The sequence below is a fragment of the Squalius cephalus genome (assembly GCF_949319135.1).
Source record: "Squalius cephalus genome assembly, chromosome: 13".
NCBI classification, from domain to species: Eukaryota; Metazoa; Chordata; class Actinopteri; order Cypriniformes; family Leuciscidae; genus Squalius; species Squalius cephalus.
Window position 1 is genome coordinate 16,428,695 of NC_137134.1, and position 27,318 is coordinate 16,456,012.

Here is a 27,318-nt window from a genome sequence, read left to right on the forward strand (position 1 = left end):
TTAACATTTATTAACTGCCCAACAAGCAATCAAGTTCTTTGGCGTAGGCTCCGTCCGTAGCTTGCAATCTGAGGGTCTGGATCTGCATATCCTGCCTGAAGACGAAGGCAGGGGCGCAGCCGACCCCCTGCGAGGTATAGGAAGGGACCATCCTGGTGGTGTTGGGGTGGATGGAGGGAAGAGACCATCCTGGTGGTGTTGGGGAGGATGGAGGGAAAGACCCATCTTGATGGAGGTGGGGTGGATGGAGGTGAATTAAAGCGTCAGCATCTGCAAACTCAGGGCGTGTTTGAACCCAAAATTGTCAAATGTAGGCTAGACGAAATTGCGTGGCATATAGTGTTGTAGCCGCGTCTGTTCGACTGGTAAAATGTTACAAGGCTACTCAGTTTTGTGGTAATGTTTGCCATGTTCTTCATGTACCGGCCTTTTGACAGCTTCGGCTGAAGTTGTCCTTGTGTGTAATTGTCGTGTAATAACTTCTGTATGACCTGGCAATAAACATTTTTGTAAGTGTGTCTATAATGTGATAGTCTAAACTGATTTTATTTAGGGTGTGGGTCGGGTGTCGGTTCTATTTTAAGCGGGTCGGGTCGGGTGCGTATTTTAATTAGTGCTGCTGTCGGAAAACGGGTCTGATTTTTTTTTAAGCACTGCGGGTACGGGCGGGTGCGGATTTACAAAATCGGACCCGTGCAGGACTCTGACCTGAAGACCCAACTGGCTTTTGAGCGCTCAAAGGGTAGGACCATGTACTGATACTTTGTGCCTTCAAACGTAAGAACACAGTTAGTCTGTGGAGCGGAAGGATAGAGATCTGAAGTACACGTCTTTCAGGTCGAACGCTGCAGACCAAGCTTGGAACGGGCATAGAAAATGCAGGTCTGTGTTTACAGATGAAGAAAAAAGGGCCGTTTTAGCTGACACAGAACCAAGATGGTCATAACTCACTGCATAGTAAGGGTACAATGAAGTACAGGCTGTGAAGCTAGACTCCATACCGGCTGGAGGGAAAGGCTAGCACTCGTCCTTCGCCAGTAGGTCCTTCGCCAAGCAAATCATGCACGCAGAGTTTTCATTTGCTCGTGCTCGCACGCTCGAAGACAATTGGCTCCCTGGCATGATCTAGAGGTCTTCACGGGTCCAAAAATTTGTGCCCGAACCCGAAAGAGACCCGTAATGTGCTAACCCGGACCGACCCGGACCCGTCTATTATTTCAAAAGCTGCACCCGGACCCGTGCAGATCCGAGAAATGCCTAACCGGACCCGACCTGGACCCGTCTATTATTTGAAAGCTGGACCCGAAACCGCCGGGAAGACACAGACCCGACTGGACCCGATTATCACATATTCCACCTTAAACTGCTTTTACAAGTCAATAAACCTGTTGCTAAAAATACAACTTTTTGTCTTACCTGTAAGAAAAATACAACTTTTTTGTCTTAGCCGTGGTAGCGTAGTAGTCTCCTCTCCCTTCCTTGTAACGTTAACGTTACCTGACTGGCTGTGATCATGCATTACAATCCTCCGACAAGAAAGTTATTCATGTTATTCCTCTCGTTATTCCAAGTCCAAGCTTAATCCACTCATTATTTCAGCTTCAAAAGTCCACTTGATGTCACGGTGACGGATGACAAATGCAACTTTGCACATGTAACGTCTCGGTTACGGATGTAACCCTCGTTCCCTGAGTAGGGAACGGAGACGTTACGTCGGATGACGACGATTGGGGTTTCGCTTAGAAAGCCTCTCACCTTCGAGTATATAAAACGAGCCAATGGCAATGAAATGCCATGGGTCTGCGGAATTTGCATAGCGTATCTCCGCCCACCGCAGGGGGTATATAAGGAAGTACGCTGCAATATGCAGATATGTCTTCGCTGAGGAGCCGAGACTGAACTCAGGTGTTTTTCAGCGATACAGCGGAAGTGGCAGGAAGACGTAACGTCTCCGTTCCCTACTCAGGGAACGAGGGTTACATCCGTAACCGAGACGTTCCCTTTCGTGGTCACTCCGAGTTACGTCGGATGACGACGATTGGGGTTCCAGTCTAATCACGCCACCTCGGCTGTCATCCAGTGCCCTGCGTAAGTCTGAGCTCCCTGTTGTGAGACTAGCACGAACGAAGGAGTCCTACTTAACACAGGAATACCAAGGTACACTGGGAAGCATATCTCAGGAGAAATATGCAATTATGCCCAACCATTAAGGGGGGGACTTGAGAGACACATATGACCCAGAGGGATGCATATGGGGTATCACTGAGGTGTCCAGCCGCAGGTGGAATATTTAAACCCCAGGGGTGGCAAGGTGGCTTGCCAAGGGAAAGACACACGCTCAAAAGAGACTTACAGTGGAATACACATGTGGGGGTCGCCCAAAGGGGGGACCATGCACATGGAGGCACCTAGTCAAGCGCAAAAGCTGTGTTATGGCAGATTGGCATAACTCAGGCGTTGACGTAACCAGTGCTGGAGGAACTCAGAGCTTATCAGACTCACCTGAGAAGATGATCGCACGTATCCCGTCCGTGGAGAGGAATGGCGAGCAAGCGAAGACACCTGAGCAGAATCTAGTACCGGCTGGTTGAAGCGAGTACATGAGAAGAAACTGGCTCTACTCGGAGATTATAGAATCTCGCAAATGTGTTGGGTGTCGCCCAGCCTGCAGCTCTACAAATGTCTGTTAGCGAGGCGCCATGCGCAAGAGCCCAAGAGGAAGCCATACTACGAGTGGAGTGGGCTTTCACACCAAGGGGGCATTGACGACCTTGCTGCTGGTATGCCAAAGCAATGGTATCCACTATCCAGTGAGATAACCTTTGCTTTGAGAGAGCCTTTCCCTTCAGCTTCCCACCATAACAGACAAAGAGCTGGTCTGAGGTCCTGAAACACCGCGTTCTGTCTACGTAAGCACGAAGGGCGCAAACTGGACAGAGCAGTGCCAAGGCTGGGTCTGCCTCCTCCAAGGGCAGAGCTTGCAGGTTCACTACCTGGTCTCGAAAGGGTGTGGTAGGAACCTTGGGCACGTATCCAAGCCGAGGTCTCAGGATCACGTGAGAGTTAGCCGGCCCGAATTCCAGGCACGCTTCGTCAACCGAAAATGCCTGCAGGTCCCCTACCCTCTTGATGGAGGCCAATGCAACCAGGAGCGCTGTCTTCATAGACAGGAACTTAAGCTCTGCTGATTGCAAAGGCTCAAATGGAGCACTCTGCAGGGCAGTTAGAACCAATGAGAGGTCCCAAGAGGGTACGAGGGGAGGACGAGGAGGATTCAGTCTTCTCGCTCCCCTCAGGAACCTGACGATCAGGTCGTGCTTCCCCAGAGACTTACCATCAACTGCTTCGTGATGTGCGGCAATGGCGGCAACATACACTTTCAGGGTGGAGGGAGACAGCCTTCGCTCCAGCCCTTCTTGCAGGAAGGAAAGCACGACACTGATGGGGCAATTCGTGGGTTCTTGATGTTTAGAAGAACACCAGTTGACGAAGAGGTTCCACTTCAACGCATAGGCATGTCTCGTGGACGATGCTCTAGCGGAAGTGATGGTAGCCACCACCGCTGGTGGTAGGGTACTCAAACCTGCCTCGTCCCGTCCAGGAGCCACACGTGGAGGTTCCAAAGATCGGGACGAGGGTGCCAAAGGGTGCCCCGTCCCTGAGAAAGGAGGTCCTTCCTCAGGGGAATTGGCCAGGGAGGTGCTGTCGCGAGGAGTACTAGTTCGGAGAACCAGGTCCGGTTGTGCCAATACGGGGCAACCAAAATGACCTGCTCCTCGTCCTCCCTGATCTTGCGCAAGGTCTGCGCAAGAAGGCTCACTGGGGGAAACGCATACTTGCGTAGGCCCCGCGGCCAGCTGTGCGCCAGTGCATCCGTGCCGAGCGGGCCCTCGGTCAGGGAATAATACAGGTCGCAGTGGGACGAGTCGTGGGAGGCAAACAGATCTACCTGTGCGTCGCCGAACTGATCCCAAATCAGCTGGACCGTCTGGGGATGGAGTCGCCATTCTCCAGCGAGAGGCCGAACTCGAGACAGCTCGTCGGCCGCCTGGTTCAGGTGTCCCGGGATATAAATGGCTCGAAGCGACCTCAGATGCTTCTGACTCCATATGAGGAGGTGGCGAGCGAGTTGCGACATACGGCGGGAGCGTAGACCACCCCGGTATTGTCTGATCGGACTAGTACGTGCTGACCCCTGAGCAGCGCATGGAAGCGGTGCAGGGCGAGACGTACAGCCAGCAACTCGAGGCAATTGACATGCCAAAGGCGCTGGGGTCCTGTCCAGGAGCCCGCGGCAGCATGACCATTGCACATGGCGCCCCAGCCCGTGGTGGAGGCATCTGTTGATACAACAACATGCCGGGAAACTCGTTCTAAGGGCACTCCGGCCCGTAGAAAAATGAGGTTCGTCCACGGGGTGAAGGTCTGACGGCAGGCTGGAGTCACTGGGACTCGGAGCGTGCCGTGTTGCCATGCTCACCTCGGGACTCGATCGCGAAGCCAAAGCTGAAGCGGTCTCATATGAAGCAATCCCAGCGGCGTTACTGCGGCTGCGGATGCCATATGCCCCAGGAGCCTCTGAAAAAATTTCAGTGGAACCGCACTCTTGCCCTCAAACTGACGAAGACAAGTCAGCAGTGACTGCGCGCGCTCGCTCGTAAGCTGCGCGCACATGGCGACCGAGTCGATCTCCATACCGAGAAAAGAGATCCTCTGCACGGGGCAGAGTTTGCTCTTCTCCCAGTTGACCCGAAGGCCCAGACGAGCTAGGTGCCGGAGCACTAGGTCCCTGTGTTCGCAAACCTGGTCTCGAGAGTGAGCTAGGATTAGCCAGTCGTCGAGATAGTTCAGGATGCGAACCCCGTGTTCCCGGAGGGGAACAAGGGCTGCCTCGACGACCTTCGTGAAGACGCGAGGAGACAGGGCTAGCCCAAAAGGGATAACCGCGTACTGGTATGCCTGCCCCTCGAAAGCAAACCGTAGAAACGGTCTGTGTCGAGGTAAAATGGAGACATGGAAGTAGGCGTCCTTCAGGTCGATCGCTGCAAACCAATCCTGCGGCCGCATACACTGGAGGATGTGTTTGGCCGTTAGCATCTTGAACGGCAGCCTGTGAAGGGAGCGGTTCAAGACGCGCAGGTCGAGGATTGGCCGTAACCCACCGGACTTCTTGGGTACAATGAAGTAAGGGCTGTAGAAGCCGGACTTCATCTCGGCTGGAGGGACAATCTCGATCGCACCCTTCGCCAGTAGGGTGGCGACCTCCGCTCTCATGACAGGGGCATTGCCACTGACCATAGTGAAGCGGACTCCCCTGAAGCGGGGAGGAGATATCGCAAACTGAATCGCGTAGCCGAATCTGATGGTTCTCGCGACCCAGCTGGACAGTCTGGGAAGCTCTAGCCAGGCCTCCAGAAAGTGCACCAGAGGGGTCATACGAACCACAGACGCACCGTCGGTGGGGCAGCGAGGCGGAATGACCGGCACCGGCGAGGGTGGCATAGCGGCCCTGTGCGGGGGCACGGTCATTAACCGCGTCCTGCCAGAGGAGGCCAGGGGAGGGCGCGCGTCCCACGGGGGCGTGCTCTGGCAGGGGTCTGGCGACAGAGGGGGATGAGAGGAGCGTGGCCCGTGGGCGGCGCGTGCTGTCATCCACAGCCTCTTGGGGCTTGGAGGAAGGGACATCTGTTCTTGAAACAAGAATTTCCCCCCGGCCCTCCACCGGGGAAAGGAGTGGCCCTGCTACCAGCTCCTGAGAAGAACTGAGCCCTAACCCCAAGCTGCCCGTCTCAGAAGTGCTGCTTAGCATGGCGTTTAGCCGGCTAAGGGGCGGAGACAGGCGGTGCCACCCTCCTGCGACCTCCTCTGCTGTGGGCCAGTGAAGGCTCGAGGGGAGGAACGCAGAGGGGCGGTGTCGGCGGGAAGCAGGCTAAGGAGACCGCACGGACAGATGACCGTCGGTGAAGAAGGTCCTGCGCCTGCTTATAGAGTGATCGAAGACTGTTGGGCGCAATCCTCAACCACACCGCCGACTAGGCTGCCCGTCTCAAGAGTGCTGCTTAGGCTGGCGTGGCAGTCTAAGGGGCGGAGACGGGCAGCGCCGCCCTCCTGCGACTTGCTCCTGCTCGGGGCCGGTGAAGACCCGAGGGGAGCAACCGCATGGAGGGGGCCTTGGCGGGAAGCAGACTAAGGAGACCACACGAATGGATGACCATCGGTGCAGGACCCGAGTCTACTTCAGGTGGTCGAAGCCACACCGCCAAAGAGCCCAGCCCGGGACATGGGGGAGCTTAGAAAATGAACTCTCAGACACCCCCACATCAACCTGGCTAAGCCCATGTCTGGACCACACTAGTGGACATCACCTGACCCAGGATCACGCAGGTGCTGATGTCGCCTGAGCGAGGTCGGCAGTGTGCGTGGCGGAACAAACCAGGCCGGGCATGGGAGGCATAGCGTCCCAGCATAGGGGCGTGGTTAGAATTTCCGCGTTCTGCCAGGGTTGGCCAGGGAAGGACTAGCGTTCCACTGCGGCCGGTTCGACAGAACTCCCGGGACAGCACTGCATCGAAGGCGCAGCCGACACACAGCACTGCATGACCGTGCCACGATAGTGACAGGGAACATGCAGACCATGATCGCCGTGCGATCGAAAGCAGCGAAGGCGGAGGACACCCGCGGGCCACGAAAGTCACGTGGAGTCTCGCGCAGCGCAGGCGTCCTGATGCACGTCCGGGAGAAGCTTACAGCGCTCGGGGGGAGGGCGGGGCCACTCCAGCCGATGCTTTCAGCTGCCCGGGAAAGCATGGCTGACAGCTCTGGATCGGTCCCGGCAACGATGGCACTCCCGTGGGAGGCAACGTAGTCGAAACTTCATTTCCAGAGGAATCAAGCCCGCCTTGTGATGCTGTGAGTGCATGGTCTGAGGGGGGTGTGGCCCGAGGAATTGACTCGTCGGTTGTTGTGCCACACCAAACCCTCAGATCACCCTGGCCACCAGCCAAAGTATCCCTTCTCGAGGAAGAGATAAATTGGGGTGTGGCAGAGGGGACTCTACTCACATGGAGATCATTGAGTCTTGATCTATAAACATCACGATGGTCATGTTCCCGCAATGAAAACATGACTCATCAACGAGCGCTGCCGAGCGTGATTAAGCCCAACACGCAAAACAGCGCTCGCGACCGTTAGGCAGATGACTCACGCACACGCATCCAGAAAATACACGGGCGAACCGTCTTGAAAAAGACGTGCCGCGTGCAGCTCTTTTAGAGAGTGGAAAAGCTCAGCAGAGTGCTGAAGCGCCCAGGGAGAAACACACTCACTGTCGGCAGATTACTGCACAAATCAGCAGCAGGAAATGCGATCTCGCTGGAAAGCGCCGTCACACCAACACACTGAAGAGCCGCTCGTCTCGAAGAGATTTGAGATGACACTCAAAAGGCTTGTGGAGTGAAGTACTGAACTTGGCTCCGAAGCGAAAACATATCTGCATATTGCAGCGTACTTCCTTATATACCCCCTGCGGTGGGCGGAGATACGCTATGCAAATTCCGCAGACCCATGGCATTTCATTGCCATTGGCTCGTTTTATATACTCGAAGGTGAGAGGCTTTCTAAGCGAAACCCCAATCGTCGTCATCCGACGTAACTCGGAATGACCACGAAAGGGAACTTACATTCTGACTCGAGTTAACTCGCATAATAACTTTGACTGTTTGCCCTTTTGAACTAACGTTATAATAACGATTGCTCGTTCAGTGCCATGGCCGCTGACGTTATTTATTTGCTATCATCTCCGTGCTCTCTGCTCTGCAACGCTAGCTGGATCAACCTAAAATATGCTTTTTAATGCAATTTATTTTGAGTGTCCTAATTTTACAAGTTGCAAGTTACAAAAAAACACAAGCAGTGTCTAATCACGGCCGGGTTTTCTCCGAGTCTGATCTGATGACTCCGATCGCACGTGTATTACACACAATGTTAAACAGACGCGGGACCCGAAGTAATAAATTCGGACCCGACCCGGACCCGGCTGATCATTTAAAATATAGACCCGAACCCGTACGGGTCCCGGGTCGGGTCCCGGGTCGACGGGTCTCGGGTTCACTGTGAAGACCTCTAGCATGATCCCATTTCAGTCGACGTCGACTACGTCTGACGTTCTCGACTGAAAAGGAACTTGAAGATTCTTTTCTTGAACACCCAAAAAAATTACATCTTCAAATGCCCTGCTAGAACACAATGGGTCATAAAATTTACCTCCAAATCTTCTCATCTTCTCATTGGCTCACATACCTCCAGAGGGTGTGACATATTCACGCTTTAAAAATCACTGATCACAAGATCAGCTCTCCTAATCCCTTCCTGAAATGCTGACGTGAAGATGATGCTGAACTAGAAGTTTCCAAGGACCCTCAAGCTTGTGCCAGGCTGTGGCCTTGTCTTTCCATTCACCAAAGATCCTCTGACTACCACTGGTTCGCTCTCATCAAGACCACATCAGCAAAGATCAACTGCAGCCTCAACAAATTGCATCAGGACAGTTTAATTCAAATGGACGAGACATGCAAGTATCAAACTTAGCCTCATTACTTGTTACATTAAGTATCCTTACCCCTTTTAAACAAGGGCATGTTAGAACTAAACTGATGGTTTGCTCAAGGCTGTTGATCTGCTGAATTTCAAACAATGCTATAAGTTCTTGCTTTCCTGTATTCTGCATCAGCTCTCTTTCCCTTGGTAAACTGTTTGTATGTTTATGTTAGAGTAGTTTACATGTTTAGTCTAGTTAATAAAGTCTTGCTCATGTCACACGTAAAGTTGTCTGTGTCTCAAGCTCATACAGTATCTGGAGTCTCTAATCATAGATCTTTACTACTTGCTTTTAGTAGTACTGTAAAGTAAGAAAGACATTTCCCATGCCCCGGAAATGTACATTTCTTAGAATTAATAAACGATTAACACTGAGGGACAAACAGGTTAATTGATTGTAAAATTAAGTTAATTGTATTAACTGGTCCCAGGGGCGTAGTTTGTGGAGGGGTTGGGGGGCGATATTTAATCCCCCCCCTTTACAGACAACCCCCCCCCCCCTCAATATTTAAATCTATGCATTACAACCCCCCCAATATTTATACCATGATCACATATGCAGATACACACAAATATGCAGACCCAAACTTCAACCCCCCCAATGTTCAAACCAAATCTACGCCCTTGACTGGTCCAAATATTAATAATTAATTATAACCAGTTATTATTGATTATTAATATTTCATAGAGCTAATTTGTTACATTATCCTATGCAAAATGACATTTTAATGACTGAAAAATGGTCTGCTCCTCACAGAACTTCACCAAATTAGCTGAGCATGTGCACCATTTTATTCTAAAGAAGTGTGCAAACTTTTATGGAGATCGGGCTATCAGTAGAGGTATTACAGTTTAACCCTTGTGTGGTGTTCATATTTTTGTTATTCAGCCAGTGTTTGTGGGTCTGGTGGACCTGCTGCATTTTTGTTTTTTTAATTCTACATAATCAAACAATTTATGTTAAAATACTCAACAGATGTTTACTTCATCCCAATTACAAGCAATATAAACAGCATATATGGTTAATATTTCCTCTTTAGCTTTGTTAGATCACATTTAAGAATTGCAACCTTGTGCGGGAACGGCAGGGGTAGAAACAAAACTCACTTTTGGACTCACACTCTCTCACACTTACACACAATCTCTCTCTCACATGCATGCACACACTCACGCACACACTCACACACATACACATACAAACACACAATAACAGCAAGCCCTGACAGGAGGAGGACAGAGTAAAGGTAAACAGGACCTAAAATTTCCACACTTTTATTAGCCCCGGGTCCAGTGGACCCGAACATCCTGTGTGTAATATAAATGTGTAGGGGGGGTCATTGAAAATGTGTTTTGATATATGTTCTTCACAGAAAATTAGCCAATGCCAATGAGTCTGAGGTTGAAAAAATAATTAATCGTATAATTTTTCTTTTGATAAAAAATGAAAACCATACAAGGGTTAAAAGAAAAGAAAAAGAAAAAACGCACACCAAAAAACACCACATTTCCATGATAAATTAGCTGAAAATGCGAAAAGCAACCTTTTCCCTCTCAGAGGTACATGTTAAAAGGCTTTATAAAGATTTTGTAACCAGCAGCTCAAGCGTCAAGTGCTGAAACCCTATAGGTTTTTTTTTTATAGGCCTTTTTTAGGCCCTTTTTATTGCGGTTCAAGTGCGTAGTGCGCACATGACGACTGAGTCTATTTCCATACCGAGAAAAGAGATCCTCTGCACGGGGCAAAGTTTGCTCTTTTCCCAGTTGACCCGAAGGCCCAGACGGGCCAGGTGCCGGAGCACTAGGTCCCTGTGTTCGCAAACCTGATCCCAAGAGTGAGCTAGGATCAGCCAGTCGTCGAGATAATTGGCCATAACCCACCGGATTTCTTGGGAACAATAAACTACTTCATTTCAGCTGGAGGGACAGCCTCGATCGCACCCTTCGCCAGTAGGGTACAAACCTCCGCTCTCATGATAGGGGCATTACCACCGACCATAGTGAAGCGGACTCCCCTGAAGCGGGGAGGAGACCGTGCAAGCTGAATCGCATAGCCGAGCCTAATGGTTCGGGCGACCCAGCGGGACAGGTTGGGAAGCTCTAGCCAGGCTCCCACCCTCGCCGGCGAGCAGGCTGAGGGTTCTGTGCCGACGGCTGGGTGGAGGCAGGTATTTGGGTTGGACGACGGGGATCAGCAGCCACATCCAAAAACCAATTATCCAGCTGCAAGCGCTGAGGACAGGGCAGAGGGTTCCACTCCATCTCAATGCTCACGGCAGCCCGGGAAAGCATGGCCGTCAGCTCGGGATCCGAGTAGCACACCCGAAGGCGGCAGCACAGCAGAATCATCACTTCCCAAGGACTCCTGCCCACCTTGTGATGCTGCGATGGACATATCATCGTCGTCTGGAGCGCCAAAAGAGACACGTGGAACCTCCGAAGAGGAACCAGTGTGCTCAGTCTGAACGCTCGTGGGTTGCAACACTTGAGAGGGGGATGTGGGACAAGGACGTATCGTCGGTGTGTTAGTCCACACTGTCACCCTCAGGTCACCCTGGCCACCAGCTGAAGTACGACCTCTCGTGGAGCCTGTAGATCGGGTGTGGATGAGGGGACTCTCCCTCTTGCAAGGTCATTGAGTCTCGACCGTAATGTTGCAATGGTCATGTTCACACAATGAGAACATGACTCATCCACAAGCGCTGCTTTAGCGTGATCAATGCCCAAACACACAAAGCAACGATTGTACCCATCAGAGTCAGAGATAGACCGACCGCAACCAGAAGTGCACGGGCGAGGCATCTTTGAAAAGACGTGCCGCATGCAAAGCTCTTTTGTGAGAGGAAAACTCAGCGAATGCTGAAGCGACCAGGGAGAACCATATTTTCCTTAGTAATGTCACAAACTGCTCTGAGACACGAAGGTTGATGATCCAAATGCAGTATTTATTTAAAAGGTTATCCACAATCGTAATCCAAATCAAGGTAAGGGTCATAAACAAACAAACAAACAAACAAACAATAACAGATAAGGGCTGAAACAAAGAGAGAAATCCGAGGGGACAGGCAGAGAATCAAGAAAAACCAGGAGACGGTAGAAACAGGATACAAACACACTCAGAAATGCAGTGAGACATACATGACTTTGCAGGGAATGAATGAGTGTACATAGTTTAAATAGGCTGAGACTAGCAAGGTAATGAGACACAGGTGGATGCAATCAGGGATGAGTCCGGGCAGTGAGTTATGGGAAATGTAGTTTGTGAGGAAATGACAATAGTCTGATGTGGAGTACCCTCTGGTGGCTCTCAAGGGCACTCCAGCTGGTGACCGTTACAATTAAATTGCCTGTATCGGCTGTAAATGGTCTTTTCCATCTATGATCTAAGTTTGTTTATTTGGATCCCCATTAGCCACTACCTAGGCAGTGGCTACTCTTCCTGGGGTCCAAACAAGTAATGCAATAAAAAGTCAAGTCAATGAAACATAACCCAACATTCATTCCAAATATCAAAATCAACAATTTACTAAATATTGTGCTAATTAATGTTCCTTTAAATATTTTTTTTAAACTCATTTTTCTTGTTAAAAAATATGTAATATCAATGGTGAATCATTCCATATTTGCATTCCTCTATACATTACAGTCCGTTGTTTAGCAGTGGTTTTCGAAACAGGAAATAAAATAAAAACAACCTTTTAATGCATGTCTGGTATTAAAATTATGACAAGTACTATTGTACAAAAGTTGAGAGTACAGGACATTAGGAACTCTAGACACAGAAATATTTCTTATAACACAAAGCAGAGAGACAATCCTTCACCAGTGCATTCTTATTATATTAGCCTTTGTATTATAGTTTAAAGTGAGTCGTGTTGCTCTGTTCTAGACTAATTGTAATTTTTCAATTAGTTAATTTTTTTTGTCTTTACTTGATGCACTCGACCACACCACTGGGCAATAATCTAAGAAAGAACCATTGTTTGCACAATTTTAGAAATACAGTGTTGTGGTACAAAGTTTACACTTCTCTTAATAACTGACAAACCTCTATATTCTATCTGTTTTGACCACTTCAGCCTACTGTCTAATATATCTCCAAGAAGTCTTATTTCCTCTACCTGTTTGTAACAGGTGTCTAAGAATTTAACAGTTAATTAATTAAATGAATTGCTGTTGGTGCAAATAGATTTATCAGAAGATTCTAAAATTCATAAAGGAGGTAGCGGGTTGTGGTGAGAAACAACAGACAACACAAGTTAGATACGAACTGGTATGTAATTTGATTTACAGTGAAAATAATAAACAGAATTACAATATCAGGCAATAATACAAATCTCAAGCATGAAAATCTCCCCTTGAGAGTGCACTCTTCTTTTACCCCAAAAACATACACAGACAGGTGATTGAAATGACAAAAAGAAATAAAATAAAATGCAAATAATGGAGTGGTTTCTTTCTTTCTCTAAAAACACTTTGTTTTTTTCTCAACACGTCACAATTATCAATGGTTTAATCAAGCAAGGATCTCAATAATCAAATTTGGTTATGGGTAACCATACACCATCAAGAGTGTTCAGTGCTCTTCAAAAAAAAAAACACGGATCAGTTTCCTATCAGTCCCTGTATTTGTCAGTCAAAATCGACAGGGAACTTAATAGTCTCTAAATAGTAGTTGTCTTGCTTAACAAGCAAGACTGGAGAATGAAAGAAAGGATATTGTCCTCTTCTTTATGAATCGTCCTTTCTCTGTAGCAGATTCGGGTGGCTCGCCATCAAACGTGAAATTTCAAGGGATGTCGCAGAAGATCACAATCCGTGGAACCAAGGAAAAAAATAGAAATACAGGGAAGAAGAAAAAACCTGGCCTGTTCACAGACCAGAGCACTCATTTAGTGATTTCAGAAATAATTTCACATCAAAGATCGAAACAATCAAAACAAACAATTAAACATACAAATATCATTTTTTCAAGAAATGATAAATTACACTAATTTACCTCTAGAACAATCGCATTTGATCTTTCTCACGCAGGCGCATGTGACCAATAATGGCGCCGGTGAACTGAAATGGAGGAATAACCACGCGGTTCACTATGACCACACTTATAGTAATTTAGAATGAAATGGTAAAATTAAACAATAGAACATAGCAATATTGTTTCCACAAGAACTTTTAATCCTATATTTATCATTTACCTCTATATTTATCGTCTTTTGCTTTCACCCAGGCGCGTCTCACAGGCACGCACGGTCAGCAATGGCGTCAGTGAACGAGGAACACCCACGCGGTTCACTATACCCACAGACGGTTGAAATGCGACATGAAAATGGAATTAAGCATTGTTTGATCGAACAAATTAATATTTTTTCATCGTGTTATTAAGTTTATACATTAACTTTTTCCATTTATATGGTTATGCTGACTCACCGGAGTAAAATGTGACTCAATAACATTCACTCAGCTTCTCCATACACTTCACGATATGAAATGAATCAAATTAACGGGTGTTTCTACTTTTCTCTTAACTATATAATGTTATCTTCGATCACGGAGATCAACTCACGTCTTCTCTCCTCTACGTTCAGTTCTCTCTTTTCTCGTTACACAGGCGCGCGCGCGTACACACACACAGCGCGTGATGACGGAGCATTCTCATTGGTCAATCACAAATCAACTAATAATAATTTAAAACTTCAACAGTTTTACCTAAATCGCTTTTACACATCACTTTTAAACCTTTATTAAGGAAATTAGATGTTAATAAATTGTGAATAAATTACACTTGATCTCCTTTATTTAACCTGGGTTACATGTTCAATAGGCACACTCTTTACAGACAAATTTAACTTTTGATGCTCTCAACCTTTGATGCATTCACCTTTTGATGCAATTTGATGCAAAGAGTAGTTTGGTTTCTGGCAAAAGCAGGAACTGCTGCATCTGCCTGAATAAGGGGCGCTAACACAGCTCGCTCTGGTGATTGATGTAAAAGACTCTATCGTAAGTTGCTTTGGACAAAAGCGTCTTTTAAATGTGTACAAATTAAGCATTTTATATGATATAATTAAACTTACCTGAAGGTTGAAAGTTTAATTCTGTATTTCCTTTGACCATTTTCTTTGCCATGTCATGTGCTTGCTATGGCTTCAGTGCTTGCTTGAAAATGGTCAAAGGAAATACAGAATATTGCTGCTTGCATCTTTATTCTAAAATGGATTTCTTCATTATTAACTCTTTCCCCGCCATTGAGGGAAATTTACGGCTTTTCGTGTTTTCACTGTTTTACGGTAGGGGGCACTATTACGCATCTTCTGAAAGAGTAGAGAATCTACTGATCAAAACACAGGTGAAAAAGAAGCAGAAACATTTATTCATCAACATTAAACATCACATTAATCAAAACTGCCTAATGTTACCGAATGAAAAGTCGACACAGGACAAGCTATAGGACTGTGCAAACTTTGAGGGTGTTGACACAATCTACTCTATCAATCTATTTTTTGATCATCATTCTGAATTAGATCTAGACGTACTCTTTGACAAAAACGTGATTTTCTCAGCTTTTTGCTCGAATTGTTGCTTTTTTTTAACTTAAAAAGGAATGCATGAAGATGGAATAAAGCCTCTTTGTTTTTTTAAAGCAGAGGGTGTGCTCTTTCTTTTGAAATGTTGCATGTTTGAGATATTCATACAACAAAATATTCTGGGGGTCAGGAAATTTTTGTGAAAATTATCAAAAATGCTGGCAGAGGCTGGCAACTTTTTTCAAAAATGCTGGCGGGTAAAGAGTTAAACAGTTTTCATTATCATCAGATATAATTTTGTTAATATTTGATAAATATTCTAAATATAAATGATACCTTTTATTTGTTATTTACTGCAGACCTGGCATCACAGACCATTGAAGTGGCAGCTCTAGGAAGACCTCTGTTTCCTGGTATGCTGTATGACTGCCGCGAGGATACCTTCATTCCAGGTGCTTTACAAACCTAAAATAAATTTAAAAAATTAAGTTTATTTTCCCCTCTTCATCAAATATTGCATCACTAATTACAAATCCTTGTGTAACAACACTTTAAAACCTGCATGTTTCTTCAACAGTACATCACTTCCTCGTACATAAATCTAAAAGTAATATGTCATTTCAGGTGTCACTCTGTGGGATAAGAAATCACTGAGAGAAGATATGGACAGTCATCCACAGCCCAGGACAGATTTGAAGTACAGTAGCTCCGACTCTCTCTCTGATAAGTCCAGTCTCCTGGATGTGAGTGCTTCCCTGAAGGCCAGCTTCTTGGGAGGGCTGGTGGAGGTGGGAGGATCTGCCAAGTTCCTGCGTAATACCAAATCTTCAAACCAACAGTCCAGAGTTACAATGTATTACAGCGAAACCACAAGATTCGAACAGCTCACTATGAGCCATCTGGGTCAGATCACTTACCCTCAGGTCTTTGACCAGAAAACTGCAACTCATGTGGTCACAGGTGTACTATACGGAGCACAGGCCTTCATGGTGTTTGATCGGACATTTTCAGAAGGGGAAGAAAAGCAGGAGATTGAGGGAGAACTGAATGTCATGGTCAAGAATATTCCTCTACTTTCCATTGAGGGACAAGGAGCTCTAAAAATGACAGATGCTCAAAAGAAAGTGGCTGAGAAGACTGCCTGCACATTTCATGGTGACGTCCGCCTTGATCAGAACCCCACCACTTACATGGAGGCCCTAGAGGTCTACAAGAAGCTCCCCACTATACTGAAGGACAATCCACAGAATGCAGTTCCAATAAAAGTCTGGCTCTATCCTCTTTCTCTACTGGATACAAAAGCAGCTCAGTTGGAGAGAGAAATTAGCACAAGTCTGGTTTTCAACACTGAAGATATAATCGAGGGGCTGGGAGAAGTAGAGAGGACATGCAACGACCTGTCTGGAAAACCAATTGTAAATGTTTTCAAAGACGTCAAAGAGAGGCTCCGTTTATTTAAGGGCTCTCTTAACATTTACAAAACGATGCTCCTGAAAGCAGTGGCCAAGGTCTTGCCTGCTATACGAGGAGGAGAGAAGGAGCAAAATTCATTGGAAAACATCCTGAAGATCCACTATAGCTCCCCGTTTAATGCTGACATACTTAACCAGTGGTTAGATCATGCAAAGGCTGAACTTAACCTCTTGAGTGCTCACACTGAGATACTGAAGGAAATCATAACTGAAGACTCAAACCGACTCAACACCATCCTCTTTAATCCTAATATTGATGTCGTGGTGTGCTTGACCTTCACATCTCTGAAGTATGAAGACCCAGATCTCACAACTCTGAAGAATTTTCTGGAATCTGATGAGTTTAAAGAGCTAAATGTGGTAATGAAACCACATTCTAGCACGTTAGTTAGAAAGTGGTTCAACTATCCTGTTATTATCTCAAAAATGAGAAAGAACTTATCTCTTTTCAGAAGTTTTTCAGAGGCTAATAAAGATGAAAAGAGATATCGATTCATTATTTCTGCCATCTCCGATCCCTCCAGTCCAGGCTCCTCTATCTATCTGTATGAAACAGGGAACCTGACAGACACACAGTTCCAGCCCATGTCGAAGCCTCCCCCACCAAAAGTGGAGAAGGTCCTGGAGGACAGTGTATCCCTGAAACTGCAGAAGTCCCCAACTGGAGAAACTGTGCAGTACAGAGTGGAGTATCAGCAGGTGAAAGCAGATTCTGGCTCTGAGGAACAGTGGATTATCATAAACACAGCTGATGAAGTCTTTACTCTGACTGGATTGGAGTTTGGAAAGCAGTACTTGATCCGCTACAGGATAGTGGGTAAAGTGGGAGTCAGTGAAGCCAGTGACACTATTGCCACCATACAGTCTTCAAGTAAGTGTCATCTTAAAAAAAAAAAAAAAAAAAAAAATAATAATAATAATAATATATATATATATATATATATAATTTGCTTCTTTCACACAGTCAATGTTTGTATTGACAACCATATTTCCTAACAGGTGTGGTTGTACTGTTCTCCTTGCATGTACAGATGCAATTTAACAGCCAGCCAAACTCCATCCATAAAGTACAGATGAGCCAGGATTCATCTTAGTCTTTGCCGTTTAATAAGATGCCAGGTACATTATGAATTAGGAGTAAAACTGTAAATAACAGCAAAATAAACAATAATCAGAACAATAATACAATGACTAAAGACCATTCATGTAGTTCTGAAACTCTTATCTGAAAATACCCAAATGAAATCAGTGCAGGGTTCTCAAGTCTCACGCATTGGCCGTGAGACACACGCAATTCAACCAGTTCACACGCTCACACGCCACACCGTGTATTTCTCACGCTGAAAAGGCAATGCCAACCAAGTTGTCCAGCAAGCTTTATATATAACGTTGTATATGAGGCGCGGGCACACAAAGTGAAGTTTCCTGCCGCCAGCACGTATCTCGGCCAGATTGCGTTCGTTAATAGGCGCGCGAACACACTGAAGTTGATGGAACATTCTCGGCCACCGTACGTTCGTTACTAGGTAACCAACAACATCGCGCGAACACACGTCGTGAATGATGGAGAAAGTAAGTTGGAAGAAAGCTCGTCTAACATTTTTAGGCTTGAACATTTAATATATAACCCATACATTATTATTGATGCAGTCAAAAACTCTACAACTACTTTGCAACCAGGCCAGAAGCTTTGGCTCAGTTTGGCTAGCTTACGTTATCTGAAACTAAGGGAAATGTTAGTGGGTATGGAAAGGAATGAAGATGTATTTCTTCATTTTATTTTAAATAAATTTAAATTTATTTATTTTATTTTAAATTTAAATCTTTCTAGTTACATTAAGGCTATTTATTAAAGCAGAGTGCTCTAATATTAAATATATATAATAAAATATATAATATATATATATATATATATATATATATATATATATATTATAAAATATATAAAATTATATCCTGTCAAAACATATTAATTGCCATTTGTATTTTTCAAACACTTACAACACAAAACACATTTCATAAGCTGGAGTGTGTACTCTTGTGTATACACACACACACACACACACACACACACACACACACACACACACACCTTAATAATACTCTAATATGTAATTTGTTCACAATGTCCCACCACACAATAAATCATTATACCATTTCAACTAGACACTGTTCAAACTGTTTGCAGCAATTTGTTATATTTTTGTAATTTTTGCATAACTTATTTGTAATTTTGAAATATAACATTAAAGAGTAGGCTATATTTGATGTGATGAATTTCTCTGTCATTTATCAGATTTACCAATTGTTATATTTTCAATTTGTGCTGGTTAATTATGAACAATGGGTAAAATTGGGGGGCGGGGACAAGTGGGGGCGGGGCTCCATTAGGGCTCCTCCCCCAACCGCATGTGATCTCACTCCAAGCTTTTGATAAAACTTGAGAACCCTGCAGTGTCATCAATTTACTTAAATGGAATTATCGGATAATAAAGAAAATAGCAACAAATACATATATTGACTCATATAGTGAAGTTATCACGTCAAAGTAGAATGGAATCAACACATTGAATGTTATATCAAAGAAAGGCTAGGCTAATAGCTAAAGGCTATCACAAAAATAACTTTAAATCAAAGCTTCAAATAAAACTATCACAAATATATGCAAATATATATCATCAAGCATTATGTAATGAAGAATTAACTTACAGATGATGCTTTTACAAACGCAAAACAAAGGATGGCATCCGAAGATCGAGGGGAAGCTGACTGCATGAAATGTGATCACTTATATTTCTAGAGAACTACCACAGGGGGGCGCCAGAACTAAAACAACTACAAAACAATACAAGTGACATTTAAACTAGAAGCAGAACAGTGGTTATTAACTCTCATGTGGTGTTCATGTCATTTTTGACTGGAGAAGATTTTCTTTTTCCTGAAAATACTAGTTAATGTTATCGCATTGAACTGAAACTTAGTGACTTTGTTCACAGAGACTATAACAACTTGTCCAAATTTTTTGTGTTGTTTTTTTCACCTTGTTACACCTATGGTGTTCCCGGTCAAAAATGACAGGCCTACACAAAATAGCTTATAAATCCCTCGTTATGCTATATTATCCCCAAAAATTGGATTCAATCTTTTTATCAACTTGTTTTCTTTCAATTAGGACTGGTTTTGTATTCAATTTTCAAACAGTTTAATTGTAGGAGTCATTTATCCGAGCTTATGCACCTCAGTTTTTGAGTGAAAAAAGCATTATTTGTTAATAATTTTGGCAATATTGAGGAAAAATATGAAAATAAATTGCACTGTTGATCACACTAGTCTACTTTAATGTTTAACCAGGAAATTTCTTTTGAAATGCTTTTATTTTGTACAAAATGACACAGAGTCACACTTGTGGTGTTCCCGGTCAAAAATGACCAGCCTACACAAAATAGCTTATAAATCACTTGTTATGCTATATTATCACCAAAAATTGGATTCAATCTTTTTATCAACTTGTTTTCTTTCAATTAGGACTGGTTTTGTATTTCATTTTCAAACGGTTTAATTGTAGGAGTCATTTATCCGAGCTCCTGGTCATTGAAAGTGAATGGGGGAGACTGAAAATTAGAGAAAAATTTAGTTGTCAGGAGCATGTTTATCATGTTCACATATGTATATGTGTGCTTGCAGACATAGAGCCATTGGACATGTGCATGCATGGATACATGTATGCCACACACACACACACACACACACACATACATACACCAGAACCAACAGCAGCACCAGGTCCTTCAACTGTCACAGGCAGAGGAAAGAAAAGGAAGAGATGCACTTTGTGTGCCCCAAAATATGTGCAAACAAGCACTGTCTGTTTCAAATGCAGAGCGCACATTTGCAAGGCACATAGATTATGCTGTTGTCAGTCATGTGCATAAGTGGCACAAAATGACCAATTGCAAGTTACCTTAAAAATGCTTTTGTTAGTCATTTGCATGAGTTTACACAGAGACCTGGTGTTTGTCGTTTTGGTTAGTTCATAATTTGGAAAACTGAAAGAAGTGTTTGATTTGTGTTCTCTATATGACAGCGTTAATGTGTTCTTTCTTGTATGTCACAATAGTTAGATTTGTCAAGGAACAGCACAAGTGTTACTGTGCACCCCTTTTCTCAAAATAAAAGCATTGCAAAATATAAGTGCTGTGTTTTGTGATCTTCTACATTAACTTTTTAATGGCCGGTCATTTTTGACCAGGAACACCACAAGTGTGACACTGTGCCATTTTATACAAAATAAAATCATTTCAAAAGAAACTTCCTGGTTAAACATTAAAGTAGACTAGTGTGATCAACAGTGCAGTTTTTTAAAATATTTTTCTCAATATTGCCAAAATTATTAACAAATAATGCTTTTTTTCACTCAAAAATTGAGGTGCATAAGCTCGGATAAATGACTCCTACAATTAAACTGTTTGAAAATTAAATATAAAACCAGTCCTAAATGAAAGAAAACAAGTTGATACAAAGATTGAATCCAAGATTGGGTGAAAATGTGGTTAAATGAGTGATTTATAAGCTATTTTTTATAGGCCTGTCATTTTTGACCGGGAACACCACAAGTGTGACTATGTGCCATTTTTTACAAAATATTTTTTTTTCAAAACAAACTTCCTGGTGAACCATTAAAGTAGACTAGTGTGATCAACAGAACCAATATTTTTTCATATTTTTTTTTTTATATTTCCAAAATTATTCAAAAATAATGATTTTTTTACTTAAAAAATTAGATGCCTACTCTCAGATAAATGAGGCCCACAATTAATTAGATGCAAATAGAAATATAAAACCAGTCCTAATTGACAGAAAACAAGTTGACAAAAAGATTGAATCCAAGATTGGGTGAAAATGTGGTTAAATGAGTGATTTATAAGCTATTTTTTATAGGCCTGTCATTTTTGACTGGGAACACCATAGGTGTTATAGGATTTTGAACACCACATGAGGGTTAATAAATGTGTAACATGTTGTAAAATGTTTCTCATTTGACTGTATATATATATATATATATATATATATATATATATATATATATATATATATATATAAAAGTATTATTTCCTTCGTTCATGTTGTTACGAATAGTCCTTAAAGACAGTATTATGTATTTGATGTCTAATGTAGGCTAGTGTACTTAATCATATGAAATTCACAATAAACAATACAAAGCATTGAACAAGTAAAACATACATTTCTCTGTATGAAAACCAATAGGACATTTAAACATATACTGTAGCTGACATAAAACAATAAACAATAACAATAATAAACAAAACACACAAAAATAATCAACTTAACACACAAAAACTGTTGACTCTTAAGCCCACTGTATGATGGCATTTCTGCAGAAAGACATCAGTCATCCCTAAAAACAGAGTGATTATGATTAATATTGATAATGTATTTAACAAATGCAAATCTCATAATTTATATTCTTTAATAATTATCATTATTAATTACTCTTATTAAATGCAAAGCATACAGAAGTTCATTGTAAAGCAAGTAATTGAACTGACCATAGGAAAATAAATATAGAATGACAACAAATTCAAGCTTCAACGATAAAATAAGGAAGAAAACCTTTTTATTTTTATTTTTAGCAGATAAAAGCTTAATATACTGTATAAATTAGTTCACCACATGATGACAGCAATATTACAGACAAAAAAACTCACCGTATTCTCTGTTGTTCTGTTGTCTGTGTTATGGGTTCAGGCTGCAGGACTGCCGAATAACTAAAGAAACATTATCAGCAAGATGGTAGAAAACGTGAAATTGAAATCAGTGCTTCATGACTAGAGAAATGCCATGTTCTTTTAAAACCTGCAGGATTGCACTTACATGAACATTAAAATTAGGTTGAATAACATACTGTTCTTCCAGTTTCACCTCTGATATTATAACAGTTGGGTAAGTTACTCTAAAATAGTTATTAATTACTAACTACAAATTACATCTTCAACAGTGTAATTAGATTAATGTAATAATGACTATCTTTAGAAAGTATTGGTCTACTTATTACTAATTACTAAATCCCATATCAACCTCAACCACTTGAACAATCCAAAGAGAGACAAGAAACTGCACTTTTAATGCTTTCAAATAAACAAAATACAATTGCATGAATTATTCTTGAATTGACCAAAGTGTGTAGAGGGAGAAGGTTACATTAAAAATATACCTTTTAAAAATGTATGTTAAATATACAGAATTGTTCTATAGTCTAATGCAATTACATCAGATTTTACTAACTCTCTGTCCTTCGCTGCTGGAGCTGATATTTAAATAATAATAATAATATGTGTTTGTACTCTGCATATGCTTGCAGAAGCTCATCCAGTTCTGCTGGTGAGAAATATGCAGACCTCTTTTTGTCTGGCGCTGTTGCCATGGTGACTCATAATATCTGCGCTCCATTGATAATGGCTTTTTATAGTTGTGGTGCACGCGCTTAACTCAGAGTCAGTCAACTCAGAACTGATTGAACTAACTCATTTCAGCTGAGTTTCCCATCTCAGGGTAAGTCAACTCAGAGTTCAAGTTTTAACTCAGAGTTGGTTGAACCTCCTTTCTGAAACAGGCCCAAGGGCTGTTTAATGTTTTTTTTATTATTATTATTATTATTATTATTATTATTTATTATTATCATTATTATTTTTATTATTAAAGAAATTATCAGAATTTTCATGAGAGTCATGAGGCAACAGGATTTGCTGATCATTATTAATGGGTAACTACAAAATCAGCTAAAAAAAAACTACTTACTAATAACTACTTTCTAATTGCTTGCTTAATTTCCAGATAATAGTTTAGCAAATATATCTAAAAGTTCTCAAAATAGAAAATGTGCTTATACTTATTTAGGGACTTATTCAAATTGTACTATATTTATGGCAAGCTATATTTTTTCCCATTTTAGGATTTTTTTTATTTTTTTTTTATTTTTTTATTGTCAGAATCATTTGTTTCCCCCAAAAGACAAAGCATGCTAATCCAGTTTCACACGTTTCATTCTTCATATCTTCTTACCCTTATTTCTACATAATTATGTCTTGTACAGAAGTAACATGTGAGCTTAAGTCAACCACATTCGGAGTAAAAAATATCAACCCAGAGGGAAAAACTATTTTCAGAGCTGGAGAAAGTGTGGAGATCACCTGCACTGAAAAACACTGGATCTTTCAAACAAAAGAAACCATCAACTCATTTACATGTCAAGAGAATGGGCAGTGGGATTATGAGCCTATTTGTGCGGGTAAGATTATAGAGAAACACTTCTGCATTTAGTGCTGAACTTACTGCATGTTATAAAGCATAACAAGAGAAGCCAAGAGAAAGATTGAATAGTGATTTAAAAATGGTCACGTTAATCCTCAGTGAATTCACAAAATAAAAGAGATGATAGAAACTTTTTAAATAAAGTATCAGAGACACTAAGTATAATGTAAAACCTGAATTTATCTAAAGTTATTAATGAGTAAAATTTAAAAGAATAAATCTGACTCCACTCAGCCTCTCTCCATGTTTTCTTTAAAAAATATTGGGCACGTTTTTCAAGCAGTAAATGTGTTATAATGTATATGGCACTATTTTACATTATGCATTTACTTGTTCCATTAGCAAAGTGTCAGAAACCACGCAATAATTTTATGACACTGTTAAAGGAGAAAGAGGAGTACGACAATAAAGAAGTTCTGAAATACAAGTGCATCGAGCCATACAATGAAATCCCAGAAGGACAATGGATCTGTGAAAATGGAGAATGGAATGGAACCTTTGTCTGCAGGGGTGAGCTAGAATATTATGAATCTAAAATCACATTTACTACCTAGTGGGTAAAACATTGACTAGATCCATGATGAACAACAGCTGGGAATGATTGTGGGTTTTTTTTTTGTTTTTTGTTTTTTTTTTTGAAAAATTATCTGTATTATTTTTTTTATTCATATATATTACAAACAACTCATGTTCATTAACGGTTACAATGATTAAGGGGACACTATAAAACACTGCATAAAATGGACTGAAATATGTCTGAAACTGTTATTTGTTTAGGTAAGATCTGCCCACCACCTCCTTATGTTGAAAATGGAGACTATACTCCCTCGGGTTATGATGGTAATGAGATCACAGAGGTGTATTACAGTTGCCAGTCTCACTATGTGCTGAATGAGCGACAGCGATATCATAAGTGTGTGAATGGGAAATGGGAGACCCCTCCGAAATGTCTGAGTGAGTCATTCTTTTCCAGATAATTCTCTTGAATCACTCCCATCATGAAGTGTTTTGAACTTTTTGTGTAATCAGTTGTATTTTGCATCTTTCATAGAGCCATGCGAAATTACACCTGAGATTTTTGAAGGACACAATGTGGAATCCATCCCAGAAAAGTTCTATTTACCCCATGGTGAAAAGAGATTTTACTGTAAATATAGTTATAGAGAGATGAGATGGCTATCTATGACCTTGATATGTTCTGATGGGAAGCTGAACATTACACCATGTGAGTACATGTGTTTGTGCACTTTCATATGTGAATTAGTTGAGGTCACCAGGTTTGTCTGCTGCTGCATCTTTACCATCTTGCTAATTTATCTGATATTATAGACCTCTTTTGTTGAGGTTTCAGTTCATGAAGGGTCAGTTACGGGCAGCTTTACTGAATAGAAAGTTCAAAAGAACAGCATTTATTTGAAATAGAAAATATTTGTATCATTAGAAATGTCTTTACTGTCACTTTTGATCAATTTAATGCATCATTACTGAATAATAATTTTAAAAAAGACCACAAACTTTTAAATGGTACTGTACATTCCTGTTGAATTAATTTTTAGTTTTGTTTTTTTCCCCTCTTTTCTTCAGGTCAATAAGACATATAAATTGAAAGAAATGTGGATTAAAACACTGAGGTAAAAACTATGAAACATTTTGATGATGTTACTATCCACATTTGATTTATAGCAACACAATAGATTTTATGGTGCAAAATTTGAATGTGATAAAGTCCCTGTAAAGATTTTAGTGTATAAGTCTCTGTGTGCATGTACACTGATTAAAACAACAATAATGCCCACTAGTAACTCTGCATTTATCATAGTTTTCTGTATTAAGATCTGACGATCCCACAGATGTGAATGAAGATGGACAGACATGCTGCTGCAGGAGCAACACACACACACACACACACACACACACACACACACACACACACACACACACACACAAACTTGCTTGATACTTCAGTCTACTTGCTTATGTTACAGTAATATGACACTGTGTTAACACTGGAATAAAGCTTAACTTTCAAATTATTACTCTGAGTTTGGTATTATTAGGGCCCAAGCCCTGAAAGGGCGAAGGCCCTATTGTTTCCGTAAGGATTATTTTTATTTTTTTTCTTCATTATTTTTTTTTTTGCCTTTTTGCCACTTTTGGGGCCCTTAACATGCTCAAAAACTCTTGAAATTTTGCACACACGTCAGAACCTGCGGCCATCAGGGCCGGGCTGAAGCTGGTACCGGGGCGTGGCAGGGGGGCTCGACAGCGCCCCCTGGAATGGGGTCCGAAAACTTGGTCCATAAATCAAACACGCTTGCATGTAATAATATGAAACTCAGTACACATATAGATCTCATTGGGCCGAACAACTTTCGTGCTCTAAGTTTTACAAAAGCCCAACAGGAAGTCGGTTATTATAAGTTGTTTGGAAAACCCATACAATGGAATGTGAAATACTCCTCCTAGGGATTTCATCCGATCGCCACCAAACTCGGTGAGAATAAAGTCAAGACATTGAGGATGAATTCTTGCGAACGGATTTTTGATATCTCGAACGGTTTGGCCGTTGCGAGGAAACGAATTTATGGCGAATAATGGGACACAGGAAGTGTATTATAACTTCTGCATACATTGACTGATCTTGATAAAACTTCAGCAGTGTGTTCGTGGTCAAAGGCCGATCACATTGATGTGACTATTGTGAGTCAAAGTTATAGCGCCACCAACTGGCAGCAGGAAGTGTGTCCCTTTCAAAATGCTTTGAAATCACCCTCTTATTTTTACCCGATTTGCTTCAAACTTTATGTGTATAATGTAAACACACGGCAGATGTAGACTTGTGAAAGGATTTTTGATATCTTTAATACTGTTGCCATGGCAACGCTTCAAACTTTAATATTCTTTTTTGATGCTTTTGAGACTCTTAACATACTTGAAATTGGATGAAACTCGACAGACACATCACATTTATTAGCCCGTAGACATGTGCAAAGTTTCAGAAACGGGCATGGTGAGGGGCTCAGTAGCGCCACCTTTACTCATAAGTGGGGGGGTTAGTTTTATCAACAGCAACACAACTTGGTATGTGTATTGTTCTCATCAAGACGGACAACTTTCTAATTGACATTAAATATCTCCGACCAACAGGAAGAGAGATATTTGGGTTTGAATGTGGATTTTCTGAAGGATTTTCTCTCTCTCTCTCTGTGTCTCTGTGTGTGTGAGGGGAGGGGGGGATTTGACTATTGCTTTTATATTGTTAATCAAGGTTTCAGGGGCTTTTGGGGTCCTTAACGTGCTCAAAAACTCTTGAAACTTTGCACACAAGTCAGAACCCCCTGCCATCAGGGACGGGCTGAAGCTGGTTCCCGGGCGTGGCAGGGGGGCTCAACAGCGCC

The 27,318-nt window shown here is 42.3% G+C and overlaps 2 protein-coding genes across 2 annotated transcripts in view; both read left to right on the forward strand.

The window, feature by feature from the left end:
• Positions 1 to 25,947, forward strand: part of LOC307170186 (verrucotoxin subunit beta-like) — a 157,011-nt gene extending 131,064 nt beyond the window's left edge. The window contains exons 10-14 of the mRNA XM_079891234.1: positions 24,263 to 24,430; positions 24,698 to 24,874; positions 24,972 to 25,145; positions 25,505 to 25,551; positions 25,754 to 25,947. Coding sequence (XP_079747360.1) covers positions 24,263 to 24,430; positions 24,698 to 24,874; positions 24,972 to 25,145; positions 25,505 to 25,512 — 527 coding nt within the window. The 3' untranslated portion in view covers positions 25,513 to 25,551; positions 25,754 to 25,947. The remainder of the gene's footprint in view (positions 1 to 24,262; positions 24,431 to 24,697; positions 24,875 to 24,971; positions 25,146 to 25,504; positions 25,552 to 25,753) is intronic.
• The window catches only part of LOC307170184 (complement factor H-like), a 268,514-nt gene that overhangs the window by 35,004 nt on the left and 206,192 nt on the right, over positions 1 to 27,318 (forward strand). The window contains exons 2-4 of the mRNA XM_079891230.1: positions 15,479 to 15,571; positions 15,744 to 17,462; positions 23,703 to 23,897. Of these exons, the coding sequence (XP_079747356.1) occupies positions 15,479 to 15,571; positions 15,744 to 17,462; positions 23,703 to 23,897 (2,007 nt within the window). The remainder of the gene's footprint in view (positions 1 to 15,478; positions 15,572 to 15,743; positions 17,463 to 23,702; positions 23,898 to 27,318) is intronic.